Source organism: Nannobrachium achirus, assembly GCF_963921795.1.
Source record: "Nannobrachium achirus genome assembly, chromosome: 21".
NCBI classification, from domain to species: domain Eukaryota; kingdom Metazoa; phylum Chordata; class Actinopteri; order Myctophiformes; family Myctophidae; genus Nannobrachium; species Nannobrachium achirus.
This window is the reverse complement of record NC_137828.1, coordinates 44,774,415-44,788,709: the sequence shown is the minus strand read 5'-3', so window position 1 is coordinate 44,788,709 and position 14,295 is coordinate 44,774,415. Positions and strand designations below refer to the sequence as shown.

At 41.9% G+C, this 14,295-nt stretch overlaps 1 protein-coding gene across 1 annotated transcript in view; it reads right to left on the bottom strand.

Annotated features, from left to right (window-relative positions):
- Positions 1 to 1,046: 1,046 nt before the first annotated feature.
- Positions 1,047 to 14,295, bottom strand: part of lama1 (laminin, alpha 1) — a gene marked incomplete at both ends in the record, with an annotated part of 53,290 nt that continues 40,041 nt past the window's right edge. The window contains 7 exons of the mRNA XM_080751799.1: positions 1,047 to 1,198; positions 1,768 to 1,984; positions 2,674 to 2,807; positions 2,944 to 3,097; positions 3,600 to 3,752; positions 6,467 to 6,656; positions 13,136 to 13,242. Of these exons, the coding sequence (XP_080607925.1) occupies positions 1,047 to 1,198; positions 1,768 to 1,984; positions 2,674 to 2,807; positions 2,944 to 3,097; positions 3,600 to 3,752; positions 6,467 to 6,656; positions 13,136 to 13,242 (1,107 nt within the window). The remainder of the gene's footprint in view (positions 1,199 to 1,767; positions 1,985 to 2,673; positions 2,808 to 2,943; positions 3,098 to 3,599; positions 3,753 to 6,466; positions 6,657 to 13,135; positions 13,243 to 14,295) is intronic.

The following is a 14,295-nucleotide window of genomic DNA, read 5'->3' as shown; positions in this document are numbered from 1 at the left end:
CACAAAAGTAGTGAAAACAGCAGATCTACAAGCACACAACGCCTCGCAATGCGAGGCGTTGTGTGCTTGTAGATCGGCTGTTTTCACTAGCTTCAATCATTTTTAAAATGATAAATACAAAACAAACGGTTTTGGACATACAAGGTTTCCACCCGACAACGACGAAATATAACCCATGTAATTGGTCCACTGGCTTGTCACTTGACATGATCTGAAATGGCAAATCTTTGAGTAGCAGCAGCGCTATAGAGAGAGATCTCTCTCTATAGCACGCAATGAGGGCCTCTCCAACTCTTTTTCCCGGGCTGAATCAGGGGCCCAGCACGTCCCTGCTCACTTTCCCCCTGAAAATGCATACGGAGCGGTACAGACTTTCTCTCCTGCCAACTGCCCTCAGACTGCACAACGTACATGTAAGACCTTTCTTCCTTATCGTCGTTGTCGGGTGAAAACCTTGTATGTCCAAAACCGTTCGCTTTGGATTTATCATTTAAAAAAAGATTTTAACTAGTGAAAACAGCCGATCTACAAGCACACAACACCTCGCACCGCGAGGCGTTGTGTACTTGTAGATCTGCTGTTTTCACTACTTTTGTGCGAAGCGAAGGCCTTGTATGATGAAGCAGGGCTTTACTTTGTGAAAGAAATGCCTCAATTTCCCCTCTGGGATTAATAAAATATATCTCATCTCTCAAACCATGATTCTCTCTCTCTCTCTCTCTCTCTCTCTCTCTCTCTCTCTCTCTCTCTCTCTCTCTCTCTCTCTCGCTCATTGACAGGAAGTAAGACAAAACAGACAACAGTTCCAAAGTCGATCAGTTTATTAGGAATCACAACAGAACCACTTCCCGGTTGACGTGATTGGTTTAAAGCAGAGATAAAAAACAAAAAGAGAGAAACAACAGACATTACATCACATTGGTTCCGAGTGTCATTGTGTGGGTTAGGGGGCGGGGCTGTATCTATAGTCTGTTATGCAATAGGGAATAGGGGCCACGCTGTATGTAATGTATTGACCAACGGGGAGAGGACGTGAGTGTGTGTCGCTAGGCAGGACAGGCGCCGGCCGTCACTCCTGATAGGCTGGAGGCCGAACTCAGGTCCAAATCCTGGGTCACGTGACCCTTGACCAGCCGCACGTTCTTCATGCAACCTCTGAACCAGGAAGTAGACGACAGACAGTTCTGCCGAACTCCACCTGCACAGACAGACAGACAGGGGGCGCTGTTTAGTATGATGTCTATCTGTATAGCACATTTACAATTTACAATTTAGGCATTTAGCAGACGCTCTTAATCCAGAGCGATTTACAATAAGCAGAATACATCAATACAATAAGCAAGGTAATACATCAATACATCAAATGCATAGAAATATCAATCTAGACAAAAAAATAGAAAAAAACTTAGGTAGACCAAGCACCTAATCAGTAAAAAACTTTATATAAAAACCTAACAAAACGTTATCTAGCGAGTGCTACTGTAAGTGCTATGGGCTTAGGTGGAGTCTGAAGAGGTGAGTCTTCAGGCCACGGCGGAAGCTTCCCTCGGTTGTTGCACTCTGAACGCGACAGATCTACAAGCTCACAACGCATCGCAGCACGGCGTGTTGTGACGTTGTAGATCTGCTGTTTTCGGCATGCAACCAAGTGTAAAATGTTTTTCAACTGTTTTTATAAAGTTTTGCTTTGACAATGTAATTTCTCATGCCAATAAAGCTCATTTGAATTGAAATTAAAATTGAAATTGTGTGTGTGTGCGCTCCTACCTGGGTATCCCCCCAGGTACACTGGGTTGTTGGTTTCTGCGGAGGTGGACTGTGGGTGAGGGTTGGGCGTGTGCGTGATCACGCCGTCCAGCGCCAGGCTCAGCCTGTGCTTGGTCTTGGTGGCCACCAGGTGGTGCCAGAGGTCGTCGCACACCCCCCGGCCCGCCGCCGAACGCACCGAGACGCGGCCCGCGCCGTTGTTGACGTGGAAATACACCTGAGAGAGAGAGAGAGAGAGAGAGAGAGAGATTACATTGTTGTAAAAAGTGTATAAAGTATTAAAAAAAAAAGAATTACGTAAAAGTATCAATACTCCAATATAGAAATACACTGTTGCAAGTAAAAGTCTGGAATTCTAAATGTACTTAAAAAGTAAAAGTACGAAAGTATTGGCATCAAAATGTACTTAAAGCACCAAAAGTAAAAGTACAAAATGTTTGAAAATAGCAGATCTACAAGCTCACAACGCGTCGCATCAACAAATATGTCCGTGGCAAAGACTTGACCTTGTCGGTGGCAAACTTAAGATTATACAGTTCTTATTTTGATCATAAGAATACTATTGCACATTAGGAGTTCAAACAGTACCAGTGGTTCTCAAATGGTTTATTTGCAAGGAGTGTACACATGGAACCAAATGGACCAGTGAGGGTCCATTTGGTTCCATTTGTACACTCTCAGAGGTACAGACATGTTAGGGTCATTCAGGACTATCTCTGTATGTTTCTGGTATTCTTAATTGTCCACTCATTTTGTCTGCCCAGAAAAGAAAAATCATTTATTATATACTTTTCATGCCCAAAAATCTATTATTTGGACCCACCCTTTCTACGGCACACCACTGCTATCCAGACATTGGTAAACGCATTAGAGCGGAGTTGACCAATCAGACAGGCTTAGGCTTACCTGTCCGTTGACGATTTCTAGTCCAATAGCGTCCACCTTTGCGCTGCTTATGCCCAGTAAAACGGCTTCCGATTGGCTGGTTCGAAAGTCCAGAGATACCGTCATATCAGAGCCCACCTTGTAACCGTCGCGCACTGTAAACACACGCACAGATTATTAAATACTGTTCATATTACTATTATTTGTAGTTTGACTGTTTTAACTACTAAATGCAAAACACACACACACACACACACACACACACACACACACACACACACACACACATACCGAGCATAGCGTGTCCTGAGCCGTTGAAGTAACTTCCTGTCTGTTGGTTGGTGAAACAGGAAGTGGTGTGATGCTGGGAGGCGGGGCTAGAGAGGTCTAGCTCATCTCCTCCTAGACTGACGGAACGCACACAGGACGAGAGACTATTGCTGACCTAGAGAGAGAGAGAGAGAGAGAGAGAGAGAGAGAGACAGAGATACTTGATTATTTATAAGAAAAATCAAACCCATGTTTGAAGTGAGCGGTGGATGTGAGCAGTTCATTTCACGTGTTTGTGTGTGTGTGTGTGTGTGTGTGTGTGTGTGTGTGTGTGTGTGTGTGTGTGTGTGTGTGTGTGTGTGTGTGTGTGTGCGCGCGCGTGTGCGTGTGCGTGTGCCTGGCCGTGTGTGTGTACCAGTTCATTTCAGGGTCGCCTGTGTGTGTGTGTGTGTGTGTGTGTGTGTGTGTGTGACTCAACAGCGCCACTTGGTCACCAGCGGTATTGCAGCTCATGCTACTATAAGAGACATACATGCATAGATAGTAACATACGGACGCAGTCAAGTATAGGAGACGGTGTGACCACCGCTCAAAAACTAAAATACGTTTATTAGATAAATGTGTGCATTCTACATTGGCAGTGCATTTTGTAGTTTGTGTGTGTGCGTGATGCTTACGTTGCCAGTCCTCTTGGTAGGGTGTGAGTGGGGGACCCCTCCCAGGTACAGGGTGTTGCTGACATCCAGGGTGTTTCCCTTGACGGACACGCTGTCTGAAGCCCCCCCGTTCACCGATATGCTGATGGACTTCCTGGACAGGTCACACACCACCTGAGGACAAGAACACACACATCAGAAAAAGCTTTTTAAGGGGGAATCGGCGCTCCTTTAACTCTAAACCCAAGACTCCTGTGGACGTCTTAGGCACCCATTGTGTTAAAGGTGTTCATTAGAAATCCATCAATCACAAAGGTTTCAAGTGTGTACAGTAGGTCTCAGACTGTTTGCCTAACGATGAGTGTCTCTCATAATGGATCAGACATAGTTTGTCATCACAGACCAGACACACTTAGGGACCATTCGTTTTTTTTCCACTAGGGGGTGCTGGTTCACATGTGATATCATTTTTATATTTTTCCTTGGCCCCCCCACACCCTTCAAATATTTTTGGGTGACCCCCCCTGAGAGACTTGAGGAAAATGCATGACCCCCCCCCCCCCCCCCCCCCCCCCCACTATAAACAATGTTTTTTTTGTATTCAAGACAACAGGAGAAACCCATGCAGTGATGTAAAATAACTAAGTACATTTACTTAAGTCCTGTACTTTTTAATTTTGAGGTATTTGTTCTTTACTTGAGTATTTCCAATTTCCAATACTGTAATACTTTTACTCCACTACATCTCAGAGACAAATATTGTACTTTTGCTCCTCTACAATTATTTGAAAACTTTAGTTACTTTGTATATTTGGATTACCTACATCAACCATTTCAGCCCTATAGCCTATACATTTTTGGCCATTTGAAAATAGATGCAACGCATTGTGAGCTTGTAGATCTGCTATTTTCAAAAGATCAGAAAAGAACAGGACATTCTGCATGAGTACTTTTACTTTTGGTACTTTCAGTACATTTTGATGCCAATACTTCTGTACATTTACTCAAGTACATTTTGAATTCCAGACTTTTACTTGTATCTGGGTATTTCTTCATTCTTGTATTGATACTTTTACTTAAATAATTGGACTACTTTTTCCACCACTGGACCCATGACAGCCTTGAGGGTCCATATTATCCCTTCTCTGGGTTACAGAAACTCACAAAGCGGCTATTAAGAGCCACCCGTTATTTTACTAGATACTAGTTTAACATAATTGCTGCTATAGCCTATAGGTTTATCAATACCTAGAGGCAAATTTTATAACACACTATTTGATGTTGGGGGTCCATTTGGTTCCATAGGTGCCCTCTTGGGGTTACAACAACACTCCAAACTAAAGAAAGATTGAGCAACTGTGATCCATTTTCCATGATATGAAAACCAAGCAAAGTAAACAAAGTATGCATGAGTCTTTTCTCTCTCCTTGACTCCTTCCCACTGCAGCTGTGTGTGTGTGTGTGTGTGTATGTGTGTGTGTGAGAGAGTGAGAGTGAGAGAGAGAATTACACACCTTTTTTTCTACATGCTTTTCTTTTTGGGGGGGAAAAACTGGAGGTATGCTTATATTCCTCTCTTGGTAAGTGAACATTTCGAGTTGTGACAACAAATAAGGTGTTTGTTAGCCTATATGTATCCAGCTGCTACCAGGAAACTCCTGTGAGCAGCACAGCACGCAGTGAATGTCCACAACAACGCATTGAACAGTGGAGAGCAGAGGAGGGGGCGGGGCCGAGGGACGTGTAGGACTGGAATGTACCAAGTTGAGTCAACTATGTAGGGGTGAAACTTTGATATACTAACTTAATGTTGTTTAGATAAACAACAAAGCTAAGCATTTTTAATTACAAAATTCGACTAATTAAAGTTGCATGACCCCCCCTACAGACAAAATAAAAAAACCATGGCCCCCCCAACTGCTCAGATAAATATTTGATGACCCCCCCCTCTTATGGACTATACCAATTATTCATTTTAAACGGACCGTCCCTTACAGTTTGTATCATTATACTGGCGTTATATCCTCGCTGTCCGGCAGAAACAAATGGGGGTCTGTGGCCTCACGTGTATGAAAATGGGGGTCCTTGACAGGCACGTGAACACATACATCAAAGGGGGCTTGAGCCCCTGCCCATTTACCCGCCTGTAAAAAGTGCCCACTCCAGACCATGAATGTAGTTTTTACTATGGTGAAAGAAACACAAACGTACATCCACGATGTTCTCGCGAACATCGGCGTGAATGACGGGCGCACGTGATCTTTAGCATGGTGAAGTTTAATCCAAACCGCAACCGAAGCTGACGTTGCCTAGCAGCCTAGTCAATAACATGGATCCTGTTTACAATGGATCATACGCTATCATGCGTCTGGCACAGTGTAGAGAATGGAGCACAGAGACACCGAACCGGTTGGCCGCTAAGCTTGATGGGAAATGTAGTGTTTTTTATTCCCCAGCGAGGCAGAAGACCTCTGTGAGTAATGGACTGTTAGTCTATTCTGATACACATATGAGGAGCAGATTTTCACAATCTGAATTGTGAATGTTGATGGTTAATGCAATACAATATAGCAGAATGTTATCTCTGTATGAGCTTTTCTATAATAATTTTACAATAAAAACGTTTTTCTTTATATAGAACCTTATTTTGTCTTGTCAACATATTTTTTTCACATAATGATATTTGAAAAATAGGGGTCGTCTTATAATCAGAGTCGTCCTATATTCGGGCCAATACGGTAATAATATTAATAGGTTGGAGTAATATGTAATAAGTAACATATTAATATGTTTATTAGTAATATTGCCCAACACTGGTGAGTGACAATAATAGCCAGAGAGAGAGCTTGATCAATGACCTAATGAATCAGATTAGAACGTGAACTCACGGTGTGCCACTGGCCGTCGTTGATGCTACCAGAGGACCTGGCGGAGGCCTGTCCTTTCCCCAGGCCCACGGTGAACACCAGCCGGCCCCCCACCAGCTGCAGGATGGTATAGTCCATGTGGTTGTCGTTGGACAGGTAGAGGATCAAACCATTCTCGGCGTGGGTACGCAGAGACAGGCCAAGAGAGAAGCTGCAGAGCGGAGAGCAGAGGAGAACATCATTCAAGACGTTATGGAATAAAACACATTTGATATGAATATGTTTGTGTGTATGGTTCCATGATAATAATCAGTGGTGTAAATAACTTGTACATTTACTCAAGTACTGTACTACAATTTTGAGGTACAGAATTAAAATGTTGAGGTACAGTATTTTTTACTGGAGAGTTTCCAAATTTCTTTTACTTCTACTTTACAATACATCTCAAAGGCAAATATTGTACTTTTACTCCACTACAATTATTTGAAAACTTTAATAGTTACTTTGTAGACATACAACCACTTCAACCCTATATACATTTCAGCTATTTGAAAATAGCCGATCTACAAGCTTGTAGATCTGCTATTTTTTTTTTTTATAATCAAATTTTTTATTGAGTTTACACAAGAAAATGAGTGACAGAAAAGTATTAATATACATAATATGCAAACTGCAATAAAACAAATAAAGACAGCAAACGGAAACAATAACAAAAAGAAAAATACAAACAAACAAAAATACGGGCGGGCGAATAGCACAATACAATATCCATACAGTTATCCATACTTATCCATACACAGTCGATTATTCAAAGTGGTATCATCTCCACACAAGGGGCAAATTAAAAGGTAAATTGAAGGAGTACAGCTGGGGCTTTCCAAACCAGGTCGTCACTTCCATTATAAATCAGTGTAGCTAGATCGTTGGGCAAATAGTTTATTAGCGGCTGCCAAATATTTAGAAAATCATCTTCCTTCTCTTTTAGTTTGGCACTGAGTCTTTCCATTGGTAGCACTCTGTATATTTCTCTGTACCATTGAGTCACTGATGGAGGTTTCTCCTGTATCCAGTTGAATAGAATGCATTTTCTAGCCAAACAAAGCAGCTTGTTAAGTAACTTAGCTCTTCTAGGGTCTAAAACCCCAGAATTTGATGGCAGCCCCAATAAAAATTGCCCAGGATCTTTACATATTTTAAACTTCATAATTGAACTCAGTTCTCTTGCAACACGAGACCAAAACCTTGAAATTTTGGGACACTCCCAGAAACAATGTATATAGGTACCCACCCCAGTTTTGCATTTAATGCACAGAGGAGACCTGCTGGGATCAATTCTGTTAAGGAATTGGGGCGTTCTGTGCTGTCTGTGGAGTATCCTATACTGCATCTCTTTGAATCTGTTGCTTATAAAAGTAGAGTGAGAAGATTGGATGCAATCAGACCACAGTTCCTTATCATACTCTGTTTGGAAGTCACTTTCCCATCTCTCCACTACCTTATCTATATTTTGTTTGTTGAAACTCAAAAAAGTATCATAGAAATATGAAATCAGACCCTTCTTCATCCTATAAAACATAATAGATTCCTCCAACGGACCACGAAGAGGCTTGTCTCTAGGCAATTTAATGTCGGTATTAATATAATGGCGCACCTGAAAATAGGCAAAACGATCCACCCATGGGACTCCAAATGAGTTCTTAATCATTTCAAATGACATGAGAACACCATTGTCAAACAGATCCCCTATAACTCTAATACCCTTATTGTACCAAGATCTGAAAACTCCACTCATGACCCCTGGGAGAAAATGTCTATTACCTATAAGTGGTGTCAAGTATGAGGACGTGTTCTTCCTATCTGTAACATTAATAATATTCTTCCATATTTTGATCGAATTGGAGAGTATTGGGCTATCAGAAGATTTAAAGTGTACTTTTTGTATATCCGTGAGTTCTGCTAATAGAACATATGGGGCACATTCCCAACTCTCAAGGGGTTCTGTCCCACCATTAAGGAAATCATGTACCCACTCATGAATAGTACGACAGTGGCAGGCCCAGTTATAATATAATAGATTTGGCAGTGCCAAACCTCCCCTATCCTTAGGTAGTTGTAGTATCCTCATACTCAACCTTGGTTTTTTGCCATGCCATATAAATTTAGAAAAGTCCCTTTCTATTTCCCTGATTACTTTCTTGGTAAGATAAAGAGGTAACATTTGCATAGGATACAAAAGCCGAGGTAATACATTCATCTTGATTAGATTTATCCTGCCCATCCATGAAACCGGTAGGTCAAACCATCTTGTGAGATCATTTCTGACATTCTGTAGCACACTAGAAAAGTTTAAACGTAGGACTTCCTTAACATTTGGAGTGATGCAAATACCCAAATATGTAAACCCTGAAGGGGACCAAGAGAATGGGAAGTTAGGCCTACATGGTGTGGTAACACTGCCCCCCAGTGGCATAGCAACAGATTTGTCATAATTTATCCTATATCCTGAAAAAGTTCCAAAATTGTTAATAACTGACATTATGGCTGGGATCGATTCTGATGGGTTGGTTACAAATAATAATACATCATCGGCATACAATAATATTTTATGAATGGTCGACCCTAATTGAATTCCTGATATATTATTATGACTTCTAATCGCCTCCGCCAAAGGCTCTATGGCTAAATTAAAAATTAGGGGTGAAATTGGATCTCCCTGCCTGACCGATCTGCCTAAACTGAACTCCGGGGAAAGCATGCCGTTGACCAGTACGCTCGCCCTCGGAGAATGATATATCAATTTTAGCATATTAATGAAGTCCTGTCCAAGACCAAACTTCTCCAGAGTACTAAATAAGTAAGGAAATAGGATGTTATCGAAGGCCTTCTGAGCGTCACAAGAAATGACCAGACCCTCCTCAAGGTGGGTTCCTGAATGCTGTATAACACCAAGCAATGTTCTCATATTAAGTTGAGAGACCCTATTTTTAATGAAACCAGTCTGTTGCTCTCCGATCAGAAGGGGAAGGTAATTTTCAAGTCTTTTTGCCAAAAGTTTAGAAAATATCTTACTGTCAACATTAATTAAACTAATAGGGCGATATGAACCACATTCATCAGGTGGTTTCCCTTTCTTAAGAATTACAGAAATATTTGCAGAATATAAGGTGGGGGGAAGCTGACCTGATTTAATAGAATGAAGGAACATTTTTGTCAGGGGGCCTATTAATAGTTTGTTAAACTTTTTATAAAACTCCGGGCCGTAGCCGTCCGGTCCACTGGCCTTCCCACTCTGCAGAGAAGTAATCGCCTCTGTGACTTCACCTGATGTAATAGGCTTCCCTAAGATTTCCTGATCTGCTTCCGATAGGGATGGAAGATTGAGCCCTTCTAAAAAGGTTTGCATACTCTCCTCACTGGCAGACGTGTCAGGGGCATAGAGCTTTTTATAAAAGTTCCCCATTATTTCTGTAAGAGCTGCTGTCTCATAGTGACTCTTACCCGAATCATCTTTAAGAGAAGATATTGAGTTGTAGCTCTGTCTGCCCGCTGCTAGTCGAGCAAGTAGCCGTCCCGGTTTATCCCCCATCTCAAACAGCCTGTGCCTCGCATAGAAAATACTGGCCTCTGCTTTTTGTGTTAACAGTTGGTTAAGAGCTGATCGTGTGGCCTCTGTCCTATTAAGCAGGGTTTGCGAGGGATTGTCCTTACATTTTTTCTCCAGCTCCTGTAGCTGCTTTTCCAATTCAATCTGTTTTCTCAAGGCCTCTTTTTTCCTGGCCGAACAATAAGATATGGCAGCTCCTCGGAGAAACGCCTTTAGAGTTTCCCAAAGTATTGAGGGGTTGGTATCATCATTATCATTAACCGCTAAAAATTGTTCGATTTGTTTTTCTATATACTCTACAAAAGCGGGGCTGTTCAAAATGGAGGGGTTCAAACGCCAGCGACGTGTGGTGGGTTGGCAGAATGGTGGTGTGACCACCACTGACACATCGGCATGGTCAGATAATAGCCTACTACCTATAGTACACGTTTCAACCCTATCAAGCACCTGCCTGGAGGTAAAAATATAGTCAATCCTAGAGAAACTCTGATGAGGATTGGAAAAAAATGTGAAGTCCCGCTCTGTAGGATGTAGGACTCGCCATGTGTCAAATAAATCTAAGTCAGAACATACTTCTCTCATGGCCCTTGACATTTTGGAAGGTTTAGCCCTGGATGGAGGATTGTGGTCTGCCTCAGGATCTGCCATAGAATTCCAATCCCCAGCCAATATTGTATACGAAGAGGAGAGAGAGGAAACATCAGCCAACAGAGCAGAATAAAACCCGCTCTCATATGTATTCGGAGCATATATACAACCAATCATAATATGTTCTCCAAATAAAACACCAGATATTAGAACATACCGCCCATTCTTATCTTTAATACAGCTCTCTAGAGTAAATGGCGTATTTTTATTTATAAGGATGGCGACCCCTCTTTTATTTGTTGAAAAAGAGGAGTAATAAACTTGGCCAACCCACTCTCTTCTGAGTCTCTCATGTTCCTTATCATTCAAATGAGTTTCTTGTAATAAGGCTATGTTCACTCTCTCCCTCTTTAACCAAGACAGGATCTTTTTACGTTTTATCACATGATTTGCCCCTTTTACGTTGAGTGAAATGTATTTAGTTGTACTCATGAACTAAATTGTAAACCGATAAAAATAAACATGCCCCTTGTGTGTAATACCAACCATACAAAATTGCTCAGTAAGACTGTACTTGTGTATCTCTGACAGATTATGCTAATAATGCCCTCATCCACAATCACAAACATAGAAAAAGAAAAACAAAACATACAAAAAGCTGCAAGATAGACCTGACTAACCTCGCAGAACAGTAACAACCAAAAAAACGCATCTATCATAAAGAAAGATGCATTAAGCACAGGAATCCCGTGATACTGAGAGAAAGAACCCATCTAAGTGAGCAGACTTAACAGCTACTCCTCTCCTGCTGAACAAATCTAACTCCCCCCCGCCCCCTAAAGCAACCCCCCATTTACATCATCAGTATGCAGTAGTCATCAAAAGTTAACCCAAAAAAGATAAACAGACCCCCAAACCTGACATTTCAAACTACCTTAATATTTCAAGCACAGACTGTAAAAGTAATATTCACTAAAATAATGTTTCAGTCTATCATTTTAAAATAAGAAAGAAAAGAAAAGAGAAAAGGTAGCCACAAGAAAATTGAGAAATAAAATAAATAATGTCAGTTTGTGTCCCAACTGCTACTGTGACAAAACAATCAACCTAAACCAACCTTTTAAATGGAAATCTCAACCTGTTTACTATGTGTGATCACCAGAGCTTTATTCTTCATGTCGCATGATCATCGGACCCCCGGTCTGGTCCCCGATCTTCGTCGGACCCCTGGTCTGGACCCTGGTCTTCTGTTCTCTGGTCATCCTCACCGTGGTCAGTTGCAGCATCTCCTTGTAGCATCTCGAGCGATTCCAGCACATCTTTGGCCTCCGTTGCAGTGTCAAAGGCGAAGTCCTTGTTGTTGTATTTGAGGCACAAAGTAGAAGGGAACCTCATATTGAATTTTATTTTCTTCGCAATCAGATGCTGGCATATGTCGTTGAAACTTCTTCTCTGTAGCACAATGTTGTATGGCAGATCTTGTCGAATAGCGATCTTGGCCCCCTTGTATTCTAGCTTAGACTTCACCTTACTGTAAGCCGTCATGATCCTCATCTTATCATCTGAATGGTGAAGCTTCATAACAACCACACGAGGAGAATTTGGCCTAGGCTGACCAAATCCCCTGTGGCATCGATCCAGACGAATTCTGCCATTCTTGGCCTCCATGTTGAGGACTTGAGGCAGCCATGTTTCAAAGAAGGCTACTGCATTCCGCCCCTCCACTCCAGATTTTACGCCAAAAACACGTATGTTATCACGACGGGATCTGGCTATTTGTTCATCAAGACGTTGTGTGAGAGTAGCCACGTTAGCTTCCGCTTCTAGTAGCCTTGCTTCCACGTTAGTAGTCACATCTTCTACAGTGGAGATGCGTCCTTCAGCTTCTGTCAAGCGCTCAGCATCCTGGTCGTGTTTAGCCACATATGCATCCAGCTTATTGGAAAGAGTAGCCAACTTATCATCCATCATCTCGGCGACTTTTCTGGAGATTACGGCGGCGAGCGTGTCGAAATCAGGTGGCCAGTTAGCAGTAGCACTGCTAGCATCTCCTATCCCACTGCTGTTAGCCACGTTAGCACTGCCGCTAACCACGTTGGCAAAGCTTTGTTGTCGAGTGACTCGCAGTGATTTCTGCTGTTTATCGGCCGAGTCCACCTTGTCTGCCTTGTTCGACATTGTCAATGAGCGTTTACCATCAAGCACGGTCAGTTTAGTTGAGTTAGATCATCACAAAATATACTTTTTAAGGGAGATTGGGTCGGGAGCGTAGCGACTTCAACCCTCTCAGTGTGACGTCATCACCGGACTCCAGATCTGCTATTTTTATACATTTTATACAATAGAAAACTTGTGAAATGGGACATTCTGCATGAGTACATGATTCTACTTTTGATACTTTGATACTTAGACATTTATTTTTACATGCAGTATTGATACTTTTACTTAAGTAATCTAAATATTAATGTGAGTACTTTTCCCACCACTGTGGTGCTTACCTCTTGCGTATATTGTTGGGGTTGATGGTGAAGGTCATGTGACTATGTCTGGACAAACCAAACTGCTTGGCTGATGGCAGGAAGCTAGGCTCCACCCCCGAGGCACACTGCACACAAAAAAGCACCAATCAGCATCCAGCATTCAATCGCTATGATTATCGTGTTATCATATTTAGTCGACTTAAAGTAAACTAAACACCAAAACATTTCAGATGACTAAAATATGAGCTAAAACTAAATGCAATTTTATTCAAAAGACTATGAATAAAACTAAATCAAAATTTTGCTGTCCAAATCGACACAGGTCTCATCCCTCTAGATCAGTGGAGGGGTCTGGGGGTGCCAAGTGGTCCCCAGCTAAATGATGGAGAGTTGGTAACCAAATGAACCCTTATAGATATTTGTAACTCTTGAGAGCGTAAAATGAAACCAAATGGACCCTTGCAGGTCCATTTGGTTTCATTTTACGCTCTCAAGAGTTAAATTATTGTTAAACATCTGCATTCATTAATTTACAAAAATTCTACGCAATGTTGGAAAACGTTTTGATAAAAGTTTGCCTGTCAACTATGGCACCAACATCATGGAAGCATGGACAAAAGATATTTTTTGTTTGGGTCTGAGAGGGTAAATGTCATCAAATGGTGGTCCGCGGCTCACATGCTGAATAAATAATGGACCTTGACATGAAGATCGCGGACATAAAACGACATGGCGAGCGACCTTCGAGGTGTCACGCCAGTCGAACCCGAGTACGTGGCGTTACTCTGAGGTTGTGTTTGTCTGACTCTACCCGTTACTAACCCTATCTCTAACCCTAACCCTAACTGCACTAGTAGCCACGTAGTCCGAGTAATGAGTAGGGATGAGACGATTTCATATCACGATTATTGTGACAAAAGAAATCGCCATTTACGATATTATCGCGATAATCAAAATCCATTATCCTGGGTCCGCCCCCACATATGCCAAAACATTTCAGATCTACAATCTACGAGCTTGTAGATTGGCAATCTTTTGGCAAAGACATTTGATAGTGAAAAAAAAAGACTGTATCAAGTACCTTTTACCAATTATAGAGGTTTTAAGTGGTACCGGACATGCAACTCGGCAAACAAAAGGTGAATTGAACCCAGCGCATGACAGAGGACAATATCACG